This window comes from Oncorhynchus mykiss, chromosome 7 (genome assembly GCF_013265735.2).
Source record: "Oncorhynchus mykiss isolate Arlee chromosome 7, USDA_OmykA_1.1, whole genome shotgun sequence".
Lineage (NCBI taxonomy): Eukaryota > Metazoa > Chordata > Actinopteri > Salmoniformes > Salmonidae > Oncorhynchus > Oncorhynchus mykiss.
Window position 1 is genome coordinate 13,413,103 of NC_048571.1, and position 14,480 is coordinate 13,427,582.

The 14,480-nt window shown below is 46.1% G+C and overlaps 1 protein-coding gene across 1 annotated transcript in view; it reads left to right on the forward strand.

Annotated features, from left to right (window-relative positions):
* LOC110527334 (prostaglandin F2 receptor negative regulator) overlaps window positions 1-8,176 on the forward strand; it is a 49,542-nt gene extending 41,366 nt beyond the window's left edge. Inside the window, exons 11-12 of the mRNA XM_036984406.1 lie at window positions 6,175-6,480; window positions 6,582-8,176. Of these exons, the coding sequence (XP_036840301.1) occupies window positions 6,175-6,480; window positions 6,582-6,745 (470 nt within the window). The 3' untranslated portion in view covers window positions 6,746-8,176. The remainder of the gene's footprint in view (window positions 1-6,174; window positions 6,481-6,581) is intronic.
* The last annotated feature ends 6,304 nt before the right edge of the window (window positions 8,177-14,480 follow it).

A 14,480-nucleotide genomic window follows, 5' to 3' on the forward strand; every position in this document is an offset into this window, starting at 1 on the left:
TTGGATGCACGCTGTGTTAAGAAGCAGTGCGGCTTGGTTGGGTTGTGTATCGGAGGACGCATGACTTTCAACCGTCTCTCCCGAGCCGGTACGGGAGTTGTAGCGATGAGACAAGATAGTAGCTACTACAACAATTGGATACCATGAAATTGGGGAGAAAAAGGGGTAAAAATTCACACACACAAAAAAAAAGAGAAAGATGGAACATAAAATAGTTTATTAGTGTTAATTTTCTTTGAATGGAGTGGAATATGGACTCGGCCCAGTACCGCATCACATCCGGCCGTGATTGGCCCAGCAATTGGCCCAGCGTCGTCCGGTTTTGGCCGGGGTAGGCCGTCATTGTAAACATGTGTTCTTAACTGACTTGCCTAGTTAAATATAAAAAAAAAATGTAAACCCACTAAAGAAGCATGTAAACGTCTGACTAGGATTGAACCATCCTTTACGACTAGAGCAGTTCACTGAGTCTGTCTAGTCTCCTCTCCTAGCCTGCCCCACAGAATCAAACTAGCCTGCTAAACCTGTTCTCTCCTAGCCTGCCCCACAGAATCAAACTAGCCAGGCTAGTTTGATTCTGTGGGGCAGGCTAGGAGAGAACAGGTTTAGCAGGCTAGTTTGATTTACAGGTTTACCTGTTCTCTTCTCCTCTACAGCCAGTAATTAATAGTTATATTCCATGGTCCATTTCCCCCTCACAGGAGACTGGAGAGACCTCCTAAAGGACTGGTGAAGAGAGAACGGTCTAACTAACTGGTGCGGGGAAAGAGACTCACTCAGGCCATTAAGTCCTTCTGGTAATAAAGGGGAGGACGGCTTGAGCATAGAAATAGAAGGGGTAACAGAACAGACATGAGTTGTGTGTGAAATGGCACCCTACTGCACAATATGTCTCTTTAGATCAGCCCATAACTCTAAGAATTACAACATTTTTCACATTCCACCCAAATATTGGCGACACAATAGAATTCACGCGACGTCGTGACTTGTTAGCGTCAATTCAAAATGAGACACCCAAAATGGCCGCTGCCCGTCGGTCATGGCCCATTGCTCGTAATTGGAATGGCCGTTCTGCTCATTGTGATTCTACGAGGTCCATGCAGTGTTTAGTATTCCTGTGTGCTGTGTTGTAGCACCGCTTTATGGCCCACGTGTAATAGACTTTGTTCTATCAGACATCAGTGGCAGTATCCCTGTTGATTTCTGTGTTCTGGATGCCTGTAGTGTCTACCACTATTGGTCTTTACCTTCTGCTGCTGCTGGCAAAACTAACTAACTCCCCCCTCTGGGGATCAATACATGGAATGAACCAATCAAATGTATTTTATTCAGTTCATTTCGATGTGAAGACAATCTACTTTTATTTCTCCTTGGCGGATCCTGGTGTTGATGAGGTGGAGGGGAGGATGGTGGAGGATAGAGGAGGTGGAGGAGAGGATGGAGGTGGAGGGGAGGATAACGGGGCCAGTGGGAGGAATCTTACAGCGTTGTGTTGTAGTGGGGATCAAGCTTGTTAATGGGAATACCGGTGATAATGTATTTGTTTTGCCGTCTTGGTTATTGTTGCTACGCGTGCGGTTCAAAGAGCAGTGTATTCAAGGAATTACACTGAAACAGCTGGGACCAATCTGAGGCAATGTGACTGTGTGTGTGTGTGTGTTCGCAGGCATGTGTGCATGTGCGTGAGAGAATGTTATCTGCAGTGCCTGGTACAGGGGGTCTTGGCAGGTACCTTTTTTTTGTTTCTCTAAGGTGTGGTGGGTCACCTTAATTCCTCTTTAGATATCTTCTATTTGGATAGTGTAATGGGTGTTCATACAACTCCAGGGGTGTTATTTCAATATCTTCATGTTCTCTCTTCCTGTCCTTTGTTATAATGTATTCAATGTCAAAGGAGGCAAACGGTGGCTTTATGAAGCTTTATAACTTAGTTCCCATCTGAAAGGATCTCCTAAGTGGCTTCATAGAAACGCTCTGCTTACTATTCAAGATAAAAGGCCCAGCTACCAAACTATTAACCCTTTACACTCACAGCCCCTGTCATCCCATAAACTGGTTGAAAATGGCAGATTTGGTCATTAATGAGCACCTCAATTGGAATGCAGGGGCTGTACGGTAACATGTTGTATATGACGTCAGAGCTCAAGCTGTCTGCTTTACAGCGTTGTTTCAACTGGCAGACGTTCTGAACAGGTTTCTACAACGGGTGGTTTAGAGTTCCCATTGTTAGAGCCTCTCCTGCCCATGATATGAGACAACATGCACATGGTCCCGTTCATATAAAGTGGCATTGTTTACATTGTTACCTAGCAACGTACTACTTTTTACAAATACTAGTCTCAGCACCTGTAACTCGTCGTGGATGATTTTGGCTACTTCAGTAATTTAGTTTGTAATCTGAGTGAGGGGAATGCTGTAAATCTAGAGGAGTCCGTGTGTTCTGAACGATGAGACGTTGAGGATTATAATACCGGTTTGATGTCATAATGTGTACTTCACATTTCCATATTTTAAAATGTATTTATTTACAGTATCAACGTTTATTAGCTATTTTTGGTGTAAAATGACAAGATTACATGTTATACCCTGGATTGTTCTGAACAGAATGAGCCTATATTTCTCGTATTGTGAAGAAAATTTGCAGCAGAACACGCACGGAACTACTAATGTTGGCAATAGAACAGGCTTTCAAACGATGCACACCTCAACCACGTTGAGATTTATAATGGGCCGTTTTTTGATTGACATGCATGTTACTGACACTTTCCCTCGACTGAGATGTCAAGAAGGCAGAGCAACGCCTTATCATGGACCTCTTCCCATTTAAGCAACCATTTTCTATGTTACTGAATGTATCCAGAGTACTGTAAATGTAAAATGCACAAAATGAAGTGTACAGTCGTGGCCAAAAGTTTTGAGAATGACACCCACATTAATTTTCACAAAGTTTGCTGCCTCAGTTTGTATGATGCCAATTTGCATATACTCCAGAATGTTATGAAGAGTGATCAGATGAATTGCAATTAATTGCAAAGTCCCTCTTTGCCATGCAAATTAACTGAATCCCCAAAAAACATTTCCACTGCATTTCAGCCCTGCCACAAAAGGACCAGCTGACATCATGTCAGTGATTCTCTCGTTAACACAGGTGTGAGCGTTGACGAGGACAAGGCTGGAGGTCACGCTGTTATGCTGATTGAGTTCGAATAACAGACTGGAAGCTTCAAAAGGAGGGTGGTGCTTGGAATCATTGTTCTTCCTCTGTCACACACGTGCCATCATTGTTTTGCACAAAAAGGGCTTCACAGGCAAGGATATTGCTGCCAGTAAGATTGCACCTAAATCAACCATTTTATCGGATCATCAAGAACTTCAAGGAGAGTGGTTCAATTGTCGTGAAGAAGGCTTCAGGGCGCCCAAGAAAGTCCAGCAAGCGCCAGGACCGTCTCCTAAAGTTGATTCAGCTGCGGGATCGGGGCACCAGCAGGACAGAGCTTGCTCAGGAATGGCAGCAGGGAGGTGTGAGTTCATCTGCACGCACAGTGAGGCGAAGACTTTTGGAGGATGGCCTGGTGTCAAGAAGGGCAGCAAAGAAGCCACTTCTCTCCAGGAAAGACATCAGGGACAGACTGATATTCTGCAACAGGTATTGGACTACTGAGGACTGGGGTAAAGTCATTTTCTCTGATGAATCCCCTTTCTGATTGTTTGGGGCATCTGGAAAAAAGCTTGTCTGGAGAAGACAAGGTGAGCGCTACCATCAGTCCTGTGTCATGCCAACAGTAAAGCATCCTGAGACCATTCATGTGTGGGGTTGTTTCTCAGCCAAGGAAGTGGGCTCACTCACAATTTTGCCTAAGAACACAGCCATGAATAAAGAATGGTACCAACACATCCTCCGAGAACAACTTCTCCCAACCACCCAGGAACAGTTTGGTGACGAACAATGCCTTTTCCAGCATGATGGAGCACCTTGCCATAAGGCAAAAGTGATAACTAAGTGGCTCGGGGAACAAAACATCAATATTTTGGGTCCATGGTCAGGAAACTCCCCAGACCTTAATCCCATTGAGAACTTGTGGTCAATCCTCAAGAGGTGGGTGGACAGACAAAAACCCACAAATTCTGACAAACTCCAAGCATTGATTATGCAAGAATGGGCTGCCATCAGTCAGGATGTGGCCCAGAAGTTAATTGACAGCATGCCAGGGCGGATTGCAGAGGTCTTGAAAAAGAAGGGCCAACACTGCAAATATTGACTCTTTGCATCAACTTAATGTAATTGTCAATAAAAGCCTTTGACCGTTATGAAATGCTTGTAATTATACTTCAGTATTCTGTAGTAACATCTGACAAAAATATCTAAAGACACTGAAGCAGCAAAATTTGTGGAAATTAATATTTGTGTCATTCTCAAAACTTTTGGCCACGACAGTATAATGTTTGGATTCAGTCTTGTCAGGTGAACAGTTGTGTTCTCACCTTTTAGTCAGATAATTTCCCCTTAATCTCCAAACTGTTCCCTTATCATTGGTTATGCATATTCTTTTTCGTATTTCTTCTGTTAAAAACATTTCAATTTGGCCCTATCCATACAGTCCCAATTCTAGGAGTGAAACGGGTTACGACTGACAACAGCCCAGCTACCAAACTATCCCTTTAAGACTAATGTCCACTGACCAGTCCTCAATTAGGTCTGCAGGAATCGGCCTGATTGGTCCGTTAGTCCAGCGGTCCTCTACGTTTAGGCTTGTGTCACATCCAGTCACCTCTTGAATCCGGACACTGAGGTTGTGGAAACGAGGGGTCGCGGTGCCCTCCGTTCCATCTCTATAAATATAGATGTGTCCCTTCCTGCCTTTCCCCATCTTATTCATCATCATCATCATTACCATCAGCATCTTCATATTTTTTACTAAGTAGGCCTTGTATTAGCAGTTAGTCACACATTGATGCGAAGTGAAAATGTTACTTAAAGTTAGGATTCACCCCATAGTACCTAATTATTTATTTTTACTTCCAACTCTCCAGTGGCGAACTCTGTATTGGTGGTTAAGATGTCCAGTCATGTCCAGTCAGTTAGAGGCTGCTGGACAGGATAGCAAATCTGACTGAAGAAGTCATACCACATTCTGGGTCACTGGCACTGCCCTCTCTCTCTCGTTTCTTGCTCCCTCTCGTTTCTTGCTCTCTCTCGTTTCTTGCTCTCTCTCGTTTCTTGCTCTCTCTCGTTTCTTGCTCTCTCTCGTTTCTTGCTCTCTCGCTGCGCTCTCGTTGCTCTCTCGCTGCGCTCTCGTTGCTCTCTCTCGTTTCTTGCTCTCTCTCGTTTCTTGCTCTCTCGTTTCTTGCTCGCTGCGCTCTCGTTGCGCTCTCGCTGCTCTCTCGTTGCTCTCTCGCTGCTCGCTCGATCGCTCGTTGCTCGCTCTCTCTCCCTCGTTGCTCTCTCTCTCGTTCTTTTTTTTCTTCATCTTCTCTAGAACATCTTATTCTTTATTTTCTTATTGTTCCTTCCCTCTTCGTCTCTTTCTGTGAGATGTTCTCTAAAGGTGGCTGTAGAGACACACATAGTATTGATGTGTAATCTGTGTGTGGGTGGGACAGTAATGATAGTCCCTTTTAGACACATTAATGACCGGTTAAAGCTGCTCCTCTTTAGACCTTTGCTAAGAGCCCCTAGCACAGAAACACAGATGTATGAATACATGGATAGAGAAATAGATGTATCATATGGAAGATGTGTACTGTGTTCTATGTTCTCTCAGTGATAGCATGTCTATTCACATGTAGAGTTTTCTTCAGATCCATGAATTCCCATCACAGATCAACATTGAGACGGTGGCAACACCAGACACTAACTGTAGGTTCAGCGATAGACTGATAAAACCTTTAACCTCAACCACATGGAAAGGATTTCTATAAAATACTTAACATTTTCTCCTCCCCCTTCTACTTCTGTGTCTCTATCCAGTCCCCTCCCCCTCTATTCTGTCTCTCCGTCCCATTCCCTTCCCCCTCTCTTCTCTCTCTAGCCAGTCTCCCCTCCATGTCTCTCCCCGTCGCTCTGTCTCCCCTCTTCCTGTCCCTACATCCACAGTTTCAATCTGCTGATGTTAGCTCTATTACATAAACCCAATGAAGTGGTTTTAATAGAATTCTCTCCTCTTCCTCCCTCAGATGACCTGTCCTACGAGGTACGTTGGTACCTCACGCGGCTGAGAGGGGGGAACAAAGGCACCCTACTGGCCAGCGTGGACCGCTTCGGTCTGGTCAAGAAGGAGGCACGCAACGCCAGCAGTGACGTGTCCCTGGAGCGCACAGACACACACACCTACGCCCTGAACATCCACGCCACCCAGGACAGCGACAGCGGGGAGTACCACTGCCAGGCCACGCCCTGGTACCTGTCTGCCTCCACAGGGGCCTGGACACACGGGGCAGAACTCACCTCTACCAGGGTGTTCCTCACTGTACGATTCCCCAGTGAGTAAGGATGGGGGGGGGGGCACTGTGTGTTGTGTGTGTGTACAGTAACTAACACTTTCTCTCTCTCTCGGTCTGTCTGTCTCTCTGTCTCCCTCCAGTGTGGGACTCTCTGAAGCTGCCTCTGCTGTACGGTTCTGTAGCCTCTGTGTCCGTGGGGCTCTTCTCTCTCCTCCTGGGTTTCATCTGTGCCCACTGCTGCTGCCGCAACACCACACACACCCCCCGCTCACGCAACAAACTCATGGACCTGGAGATGGATTGACTAGCACAGGCCCGCTGGAGCGACCACCGCTTCTCCAGCTGATGAACTACGAGCACGCGCACGTTACCGCGCCGGCACATTACCACGGCAACGGCAGACAATTGACCAATCACAGCCCTTCGGTTGCGCTCCGTGGAGCTTTTAAGCGCACCAACGGGAGAGGAGGAGGAGAGACAATAGGACATTTACTGTGGCGCTGTAGAGGGGAAAAAAAACACTGAACTGAATCAACTGCTAAAGAAGAGTGCAGGATATCTAGTCTGCCTATGTGAACGTATTGATGTTAGGTATTGCACAAAACAGCCCTGGAGTATTCCTACCTTAGTGGACTTTGTCTACGTTTGTCCTCATCACTAGTTTTTGAAATGAGACTGCTTTTAAATGGAGGTGTGTGTGTGTGTGCTATATTTGTGTGGTTCGCCACACCTGAGGCTGGGAAAGAGAGCCGCTTTACCCGTTTTGTCCTGCCCTGTTCCTGGTGAGATGTAATTTTACTCTTACTCAACAGCAACTAGCCAGGTTCCCTGGTAAAAGTTGATGACCTCAGAGGCTCTCCTCTAGAGCGAGTGAAAGACACTTAAGGACCCAGAGCTCACCTGCTGTAACCCCCTACACTGACACTGGTGCTACCCCCACTGTGAAGGACATTGATGTTATGTTGGACCTAGGGTTTATATGGGGCAGGTTGAGGAGCAAGCTGGCCAATAAGAGAGTGGATTAGTGGTGGTGACTGAGAGGAGTGGTATGATATGGACTGACACAGTCAGAGGGAGACATCGTTTATATAGGTAGCATACTGGATTAATGCGTGGAACCAGCTGGAACCTGCAGTGCTCCACACACACTCCCAGCCAATGCCTGGCTCTAGCTGAAGAGTCCCAAAGTGGCTTCCTCGTCTCCTCTCCTTCATCTGCACTGATCAATAAACACAGGGTGGATCTAAGCAATATAATAGTTGAAGCCTACCTGTTTCATTCACATCAGTGCAGATGAAGCGAAGAAGACGGGACGAGGAAGCCAGAGCATGGAGATACACCCCTGGAATGCAATGGAGAAGGATTAGAGAGAACTGTTAACAAACCCATTCCTGAAAGCAATCTCCATGTCACCTCCCAGTTTAGTAGGGCCCAGTCCCTTAGGGAGTCTTCTTCCCCTGTCTCTGGTACAGTACAATAGCTGTGTGTCCATAGAAATGACTGTTGTGTTTGTATGGGGCTGGGGCTCTCAGGGCTGTTGTGTGTGTTCCTGGGGTTAGTGGTTGGCCCAGCAGTATTCTGCCCATCGACAAAGACCAGCCCTACCCTCTACTAATTACCCCTACCTAGACCCAGAAGGCCCTTTTAGAATGGTCCTGTACCTGATGTCAACTACCACCACTGAAATGCTACCCTGTCTATACACACGCTCCATATACTGCCAACACTCAACATACGGACATGCACAACAACAGTAAACACACACTGCTTGATCGAGCACTCCTCTTACCCAATGCCATGTACCCCAACATCTACAGATAAAATCACACTCCTCGTGCACACACACACAACCCTACACACACAACCCTACACACACACACACACACAACCCTACACACACACACACACAACCCTACACACACACACACACACACACACACACACACAACCCTACACACACACACACAACCCTACACACACACACACACAACCCTACACACACACACACACAACCCTACACACACACACACACAACCCTACACACACACACACACACACACACAACCCTACACACACACACACACAACCCTACACACACACACACACACACACACACACACACATACAACCCTACACACACACACACACATACAACCCTACACACACACACACACATACAACCCTACACACACACACACACATACAACCCTACACACACACACACACACAACCCTACACACACACACACACACACACACAACCCTACACACACACACACACACACACAACCCTACACACACACACACACACACACAACCCTACACACACACACACACACACACACAACCCTACACACACACACAACCCTACACACACACACACACACCTACACACACACACAACCCTACACACACACACACACACACAACCCTACACACACACACACACACAACCCTACACACACACACACACACACACAACCCTACACACACACACACACACAACCCTACACACACACACACACACACACAACCCTACACACACACACACACAAACACAACCCTACACACACACACACACAAACACAACCCTACACACACACACACACAACCCTACACACACACACACACACAACCCTACACACACACACACACAACCCTACACACACACACACAACCCTACACACACACACACACAACCCTACACACACACACACACACAACCCTACACACACACACACACACAGAACCCTACACACACACACACACACACACACACACACACAACCCTACACACACACACACACACACACACAACCCTACACACACACACACACACACACACACACAACCCTACACACACACACACACACACACACACACAACCCTACACACACACACACAACCCTACACACACACACACACACACACACACAACCCTACACACACACACACACACACACACAACCCTACACACACACACACACACACAACCCTACACACACACACACACACACAACCCTACACACACAACCCTACACACACACACACACAACCCTACACACACACACACACACACACAACCCTACACACACACACACACAACCCTACACACACACACACACACACAACCCTACACACACACACACACACACACACAACCCTACACACACACACACACACACAACCCTACACACACACACACACACACACACAACCCTACACACACACACACACACACACACACAACCCTACACACACACACACACACACACACAACCCTACACACACACACACACACACACACACAACCCTACACACACACACACACACACACACACAACCCTACACACACACACACACACACACAACCCTACACACACACACACACACACACAACCCTACACACACACACACACAACCCTACACACACACACTGTCTTGTATACACACTGCCAATGTAACCCTGTGAGAGGCACCAGCTGTATCTAGGTTCTGGCCAGGTACCAACTGGGGCTTTGGCTCTGGGATCTGACATGGTTTAACTCACTAGTGCCATCGACGGGAGAAGAGCTGCTGTGTGCCAATCAATAAACCAGGGCCCTGTTAAAATACTTAGAAATTGTATCCTTCCTTATCTGACATGACTGGATTGGTGAAAGGTGTGTAGTGGAACCCTGGCTATCAGCTGCCATACATCTGTATGAGATCAGACATGTACTTGAAGGAAAGAGATGCAATTTATAGTATTGGTATCAGGCCTCAAGCTGTCCCACTGTGTGGGTGAAAGGTGCCCCTAAGCACTGACCCAAGGTCTGTTCTGTGTGCAACCTCGTAATTATTTAGTTCAGGTTTGGACTTGGGGAAGCTGATCCGAGATCTATTCGAAGAACCTCCCTAAAGTCTAGAACCACAGACCGATAGGACAACCGCCAACACAAAACACTGCAAGTTCTTTTTAAAGATCCTTACTGTCATTTTATTTTTTGTAATTTGAAATAGATTTCTAAGTCTTTTTGTAAATGATTGTAAAGCCCAATATGGATTTTTATCTGACATGAATATCTTATTCTGTGCCGATGTTTCTCTGGGTAACGATCAATCAGGGTTTTTTATGATTCGCCTCTGCTTCCAGGCCTCTGAAAAACTTCCAATATTTCTGCCAGAATAAATGTTTTATAACAGTACCATGACTGAAGCTGGTTTGTTGTATCCCTCCTTCCTTCCCTCCATCTCTTGTCGTCCTTCAGGGAATAGCTTGTGTCCTCTCTCTCTCTTCTCCTTCAATTACAAATGTAGATGAGTGTTATGTTTAGAACTGTCAGCCTCCAGTGAGTTATTTTCCTCACCTTCACTATCACGTTCTCTCTCTTCTTCCCCTCTATCTTTTTCACACCTGTTTTTCTTAATCCCTCGCTCTCCTTTACTCCCTAAATGTTTTTCTCTCGCTCTCTTCTCCCCTCTTTTTTTCCCCTCCATCTTCCTCTCGCTTTCAAAAGATTGACCCAGATATTGGTGCTGTATCCTCCATTCCCCCTCTGGTGATGAGTGTGTGTGTGTTTTCATCTGGACACAGATCCTTTAAGGCCTTGTTTGATCCTCAATGGTGGTTCCTGTATTAGACATATCATCTCTGGGATCTGTTGGTTGGGCCTGATGGCTCAGAACAACAGTTTACAACAACTCTAGACCTGGGTTGCCAGGTCCAGAGTTGGACCTGGCCACCCAAATGGACTCCTAGCCCCTCGGCTAACTAAGTAAACACTCCTGTCGGTCTGATTGCAATTGGCTAGAATTAAGCAATGTGGTCAATTGTGTGATATGCTTAAGCCTAATCAAATCCTGCTTCGTAAACCATGTACATCCCTTGTCAAACTCATTCCAACGAGGGGCTGAGTGTCTGTGGGTTTATGCTCCTCCCATGTACTTGATTGATGAAAATAAGGTCACTAATTAGTAAGGAACTCCCCTCACCTTGTCTGGCTTAATTAAAAGGAACAACTAAACCTGCAGACACTAGGCCCTCCATGGAATGAGTTTGACACCCGTCAGGTACAGGTTAATGATTCTGGTATGTTGGTTGTTCTAGCTCCTCAGCAGCAGCAGGAGGTTACTGTAGGGAGGGGACTGCATGAGTACACACAACAGTACACAGCATAGAGTAAATGTTAAACTTGAGAGGAGGCGAGTGTCCAGAGGGGAGAGCCATGCCCCGGAATGTGGCGATGACTCGTCAACGCCTCGCCATGGCAACTGTCTACACAGGGAGGGTGAGTTGGGGGGGGGGGGGGGGGGGGGGGGGGATGGAGGAGAGAGAGGAAAGAACAAGTTGGGGGTGTGATATCTGATCTGCCTCCACCTCCAAACGCTCTTTTTCACACACACACATACACACGTAACCTACATCTATGTTTAGTTTCCCCCTATACAGTTATATTCTGTCAATACTATACACACACAATACTTGCGCACACACACCTCCAGTAGTGTCACACTCTGGGAGTTGGTTGGAGCATGCTTTGTCCTTGTAAGGCTGTGTGTGTTCTCCAGGGTGACCGTCCCTCTGTGCCAACTTCCTCTGTGTCCTCACCCATCAATGTCACAGCACTCAGGAGGCCCTGGCTCATAGAAATTAAATCAATCAAACAAACACAACCCATGGATGTGAAATTTGATTGGATTTCAGTCACATGGCCATTTGGTTCAATATCTCCCTCCCATAATCCATATACATCATCACTGATTATTATCTTGCAGTTATTTAACCTCTGCCACTACGGCTGCTGGTGTGCTTCTAAGGCTGTTTATAGATCCGTTCATACGGCTGTCATAACCTGTTATGTATGCTCTATGAATGCTCACAGCCTGCAGGAAGCTACATTGAAGCCCTTTAGTTATTCTGTCTGTTGTATCATTCTAGAGGGGACTGAAACCTGACCCTTTCTAACCACCAATATGCTTCTAATCACTAAGTAGCCCTGAACTCTAACCTTTAATAAAGAACACATATCCCATCAGCTCTGACTGCATCACCCTGTTTGTCCATCCATGCTGGCACAGCCATCTTTCTGAGTGACTAACATTGTAATGCCTATTAGCTCTGCTCATGTTGATTTAGCACAGCCATACAGACACTATAATAAACACAGGACGGAGCCACAGAGACTTCTGCCAACGCGGAGCAGACTTTATTAGCCTTCAATCAGCCTACATTAAGGCCCTGCCTGTGGTCATCTAATCTAGGGATTCCAAAACTCGGTCCTGGGGCCTCCCAGCTTGATGAGTTGGTTATTTTGAATCAGCTGTGTAGTGCTATGTCAAACTAAACGTGCACCCAGGGGGGGCCCCAGAACCCAGTTTGGGTAACCCTGATCTAGTCCATTGTTATGCATGTTAGCCCCATGGGGCTATTTAGGTCAGGTTCCCTCGCATTGCCATACAGCTGCTGGCATTGTGGTGTTGCATCTCCTAGATGCTCAGGATGGCTCAGTGAAGAATGGCCGAATATTGAATTAACCCCATACCCATACATCCTACACACACAGCAGGGCCTCTGTGGTCGTTTTCCATTCCACTGTCATAGATACCTTGGCTTTTCTCCTTTCCTCAACAACCACTCATCTGATGCTGTGACAGACGAGAGCCTAAAGGCTGCATCTCAATAGCCTAAAGTGGCTTCCTCTCGTCTCCTCTGCTCTCCCTCGTGTTCTGGTCTGAAAACACAGGGTGATTGAAAGCAATATGGTGGATGGATGCCTACCAGGAATTTGCTTTCAATAATTCAGTGCTGCAATCTAATGGCTGTTTTTGTTTGTTGACCTAAAGGGTAAAGAACTTCCATCAGGATATATATATGTAACTCATGTAATCTCCTTCTCCCTCCCTCTTTGTCCCATTCTCTCTCTCTATCCCTCAATCTCTCTCTGGTTATGGCAGTCTCTTTCTCTCTGTTAAAACAGCTGAGTCTTAGCTTTATGTTCCTTAGGTCAGTGAAGAGATCAGATGTCTCCAGACAATAAGACGCCCTCAGTCCCGCCTCTGTTACACACACAGCTACTCTGCCTGACTCAATCCCCCCACCACTTTTAGAACTACTCTGCCTGGCTTAAGGAACAGAATGAGGGAGGACAAAGTTATTTCCAACCTCATCAGTCTCCTGTTTCACCACATGCATGCATTAGGAATGCTTATCCTGGAGAATCTTATAGTCTAGTGCTGCCATTGTGAAGAGGGATTTAGGATGTTAGTATTGACGATGGGTTTCAGGCTCCTTATTTAAATAAACTTATGTTAAGTCCCTCTGGCTAACACAAGTCAAATGAATGGCTAAAATGCCCAGCTAATTGTACATTTTAGAACTTTGTCCTTAAGAATACAGTACTGTACTGTAGGCTGTGTGTCTTCTAAAGATCAATCAGTTACCAGAATCAACTGGTCTGTGACACAAACGAGGCTAAAGAAGATTCCTAACGGTGTAGGAAATGACTTCTGGACTGGCTTCATTCAGGTCAAAAGCCTGTCTCTTCCTCTCCCAGACTGAGAATCAATACAGCCCATGTTGAATCAACTTTTCTGTTCTTTCTTTCCTTCTTCTCTTCCTTCACTTTTCCCATAGGGCAAAGGTCAGGGTAGAATGTAAATATTCTCATCTCCATGGTTACAATTGGGCACTTTAGAGCTCTGTGACCTTTTGGTTGATCTTTTTCTTTGCCTGTCAGAGTTTGGAAAACATATGTAGCAGTTAGTGATTCTATCTATAATCGTCTACCATTCTAGAAGATCATAGGTATTCTATTGTCTGCAGTGGAGACGTGACCTGTTACCTTGACAATAGCCTTGAAAGGAACAGCTCTGATCTGGATTCAGTTAGGGCTGGAGAGTGACTGGAGCATAGAGATCCTATTAAATTACTAGAGGGGCTATGTCATAAGTTTCAGAATGGGGTTAAAACTGCAGCCATATTGGTCAGGGAGAAAAACAAACCATTCTAATTGGAATGAATGGCAGTAGAGGCATAATCCTGATTTGACTTATGCAGGA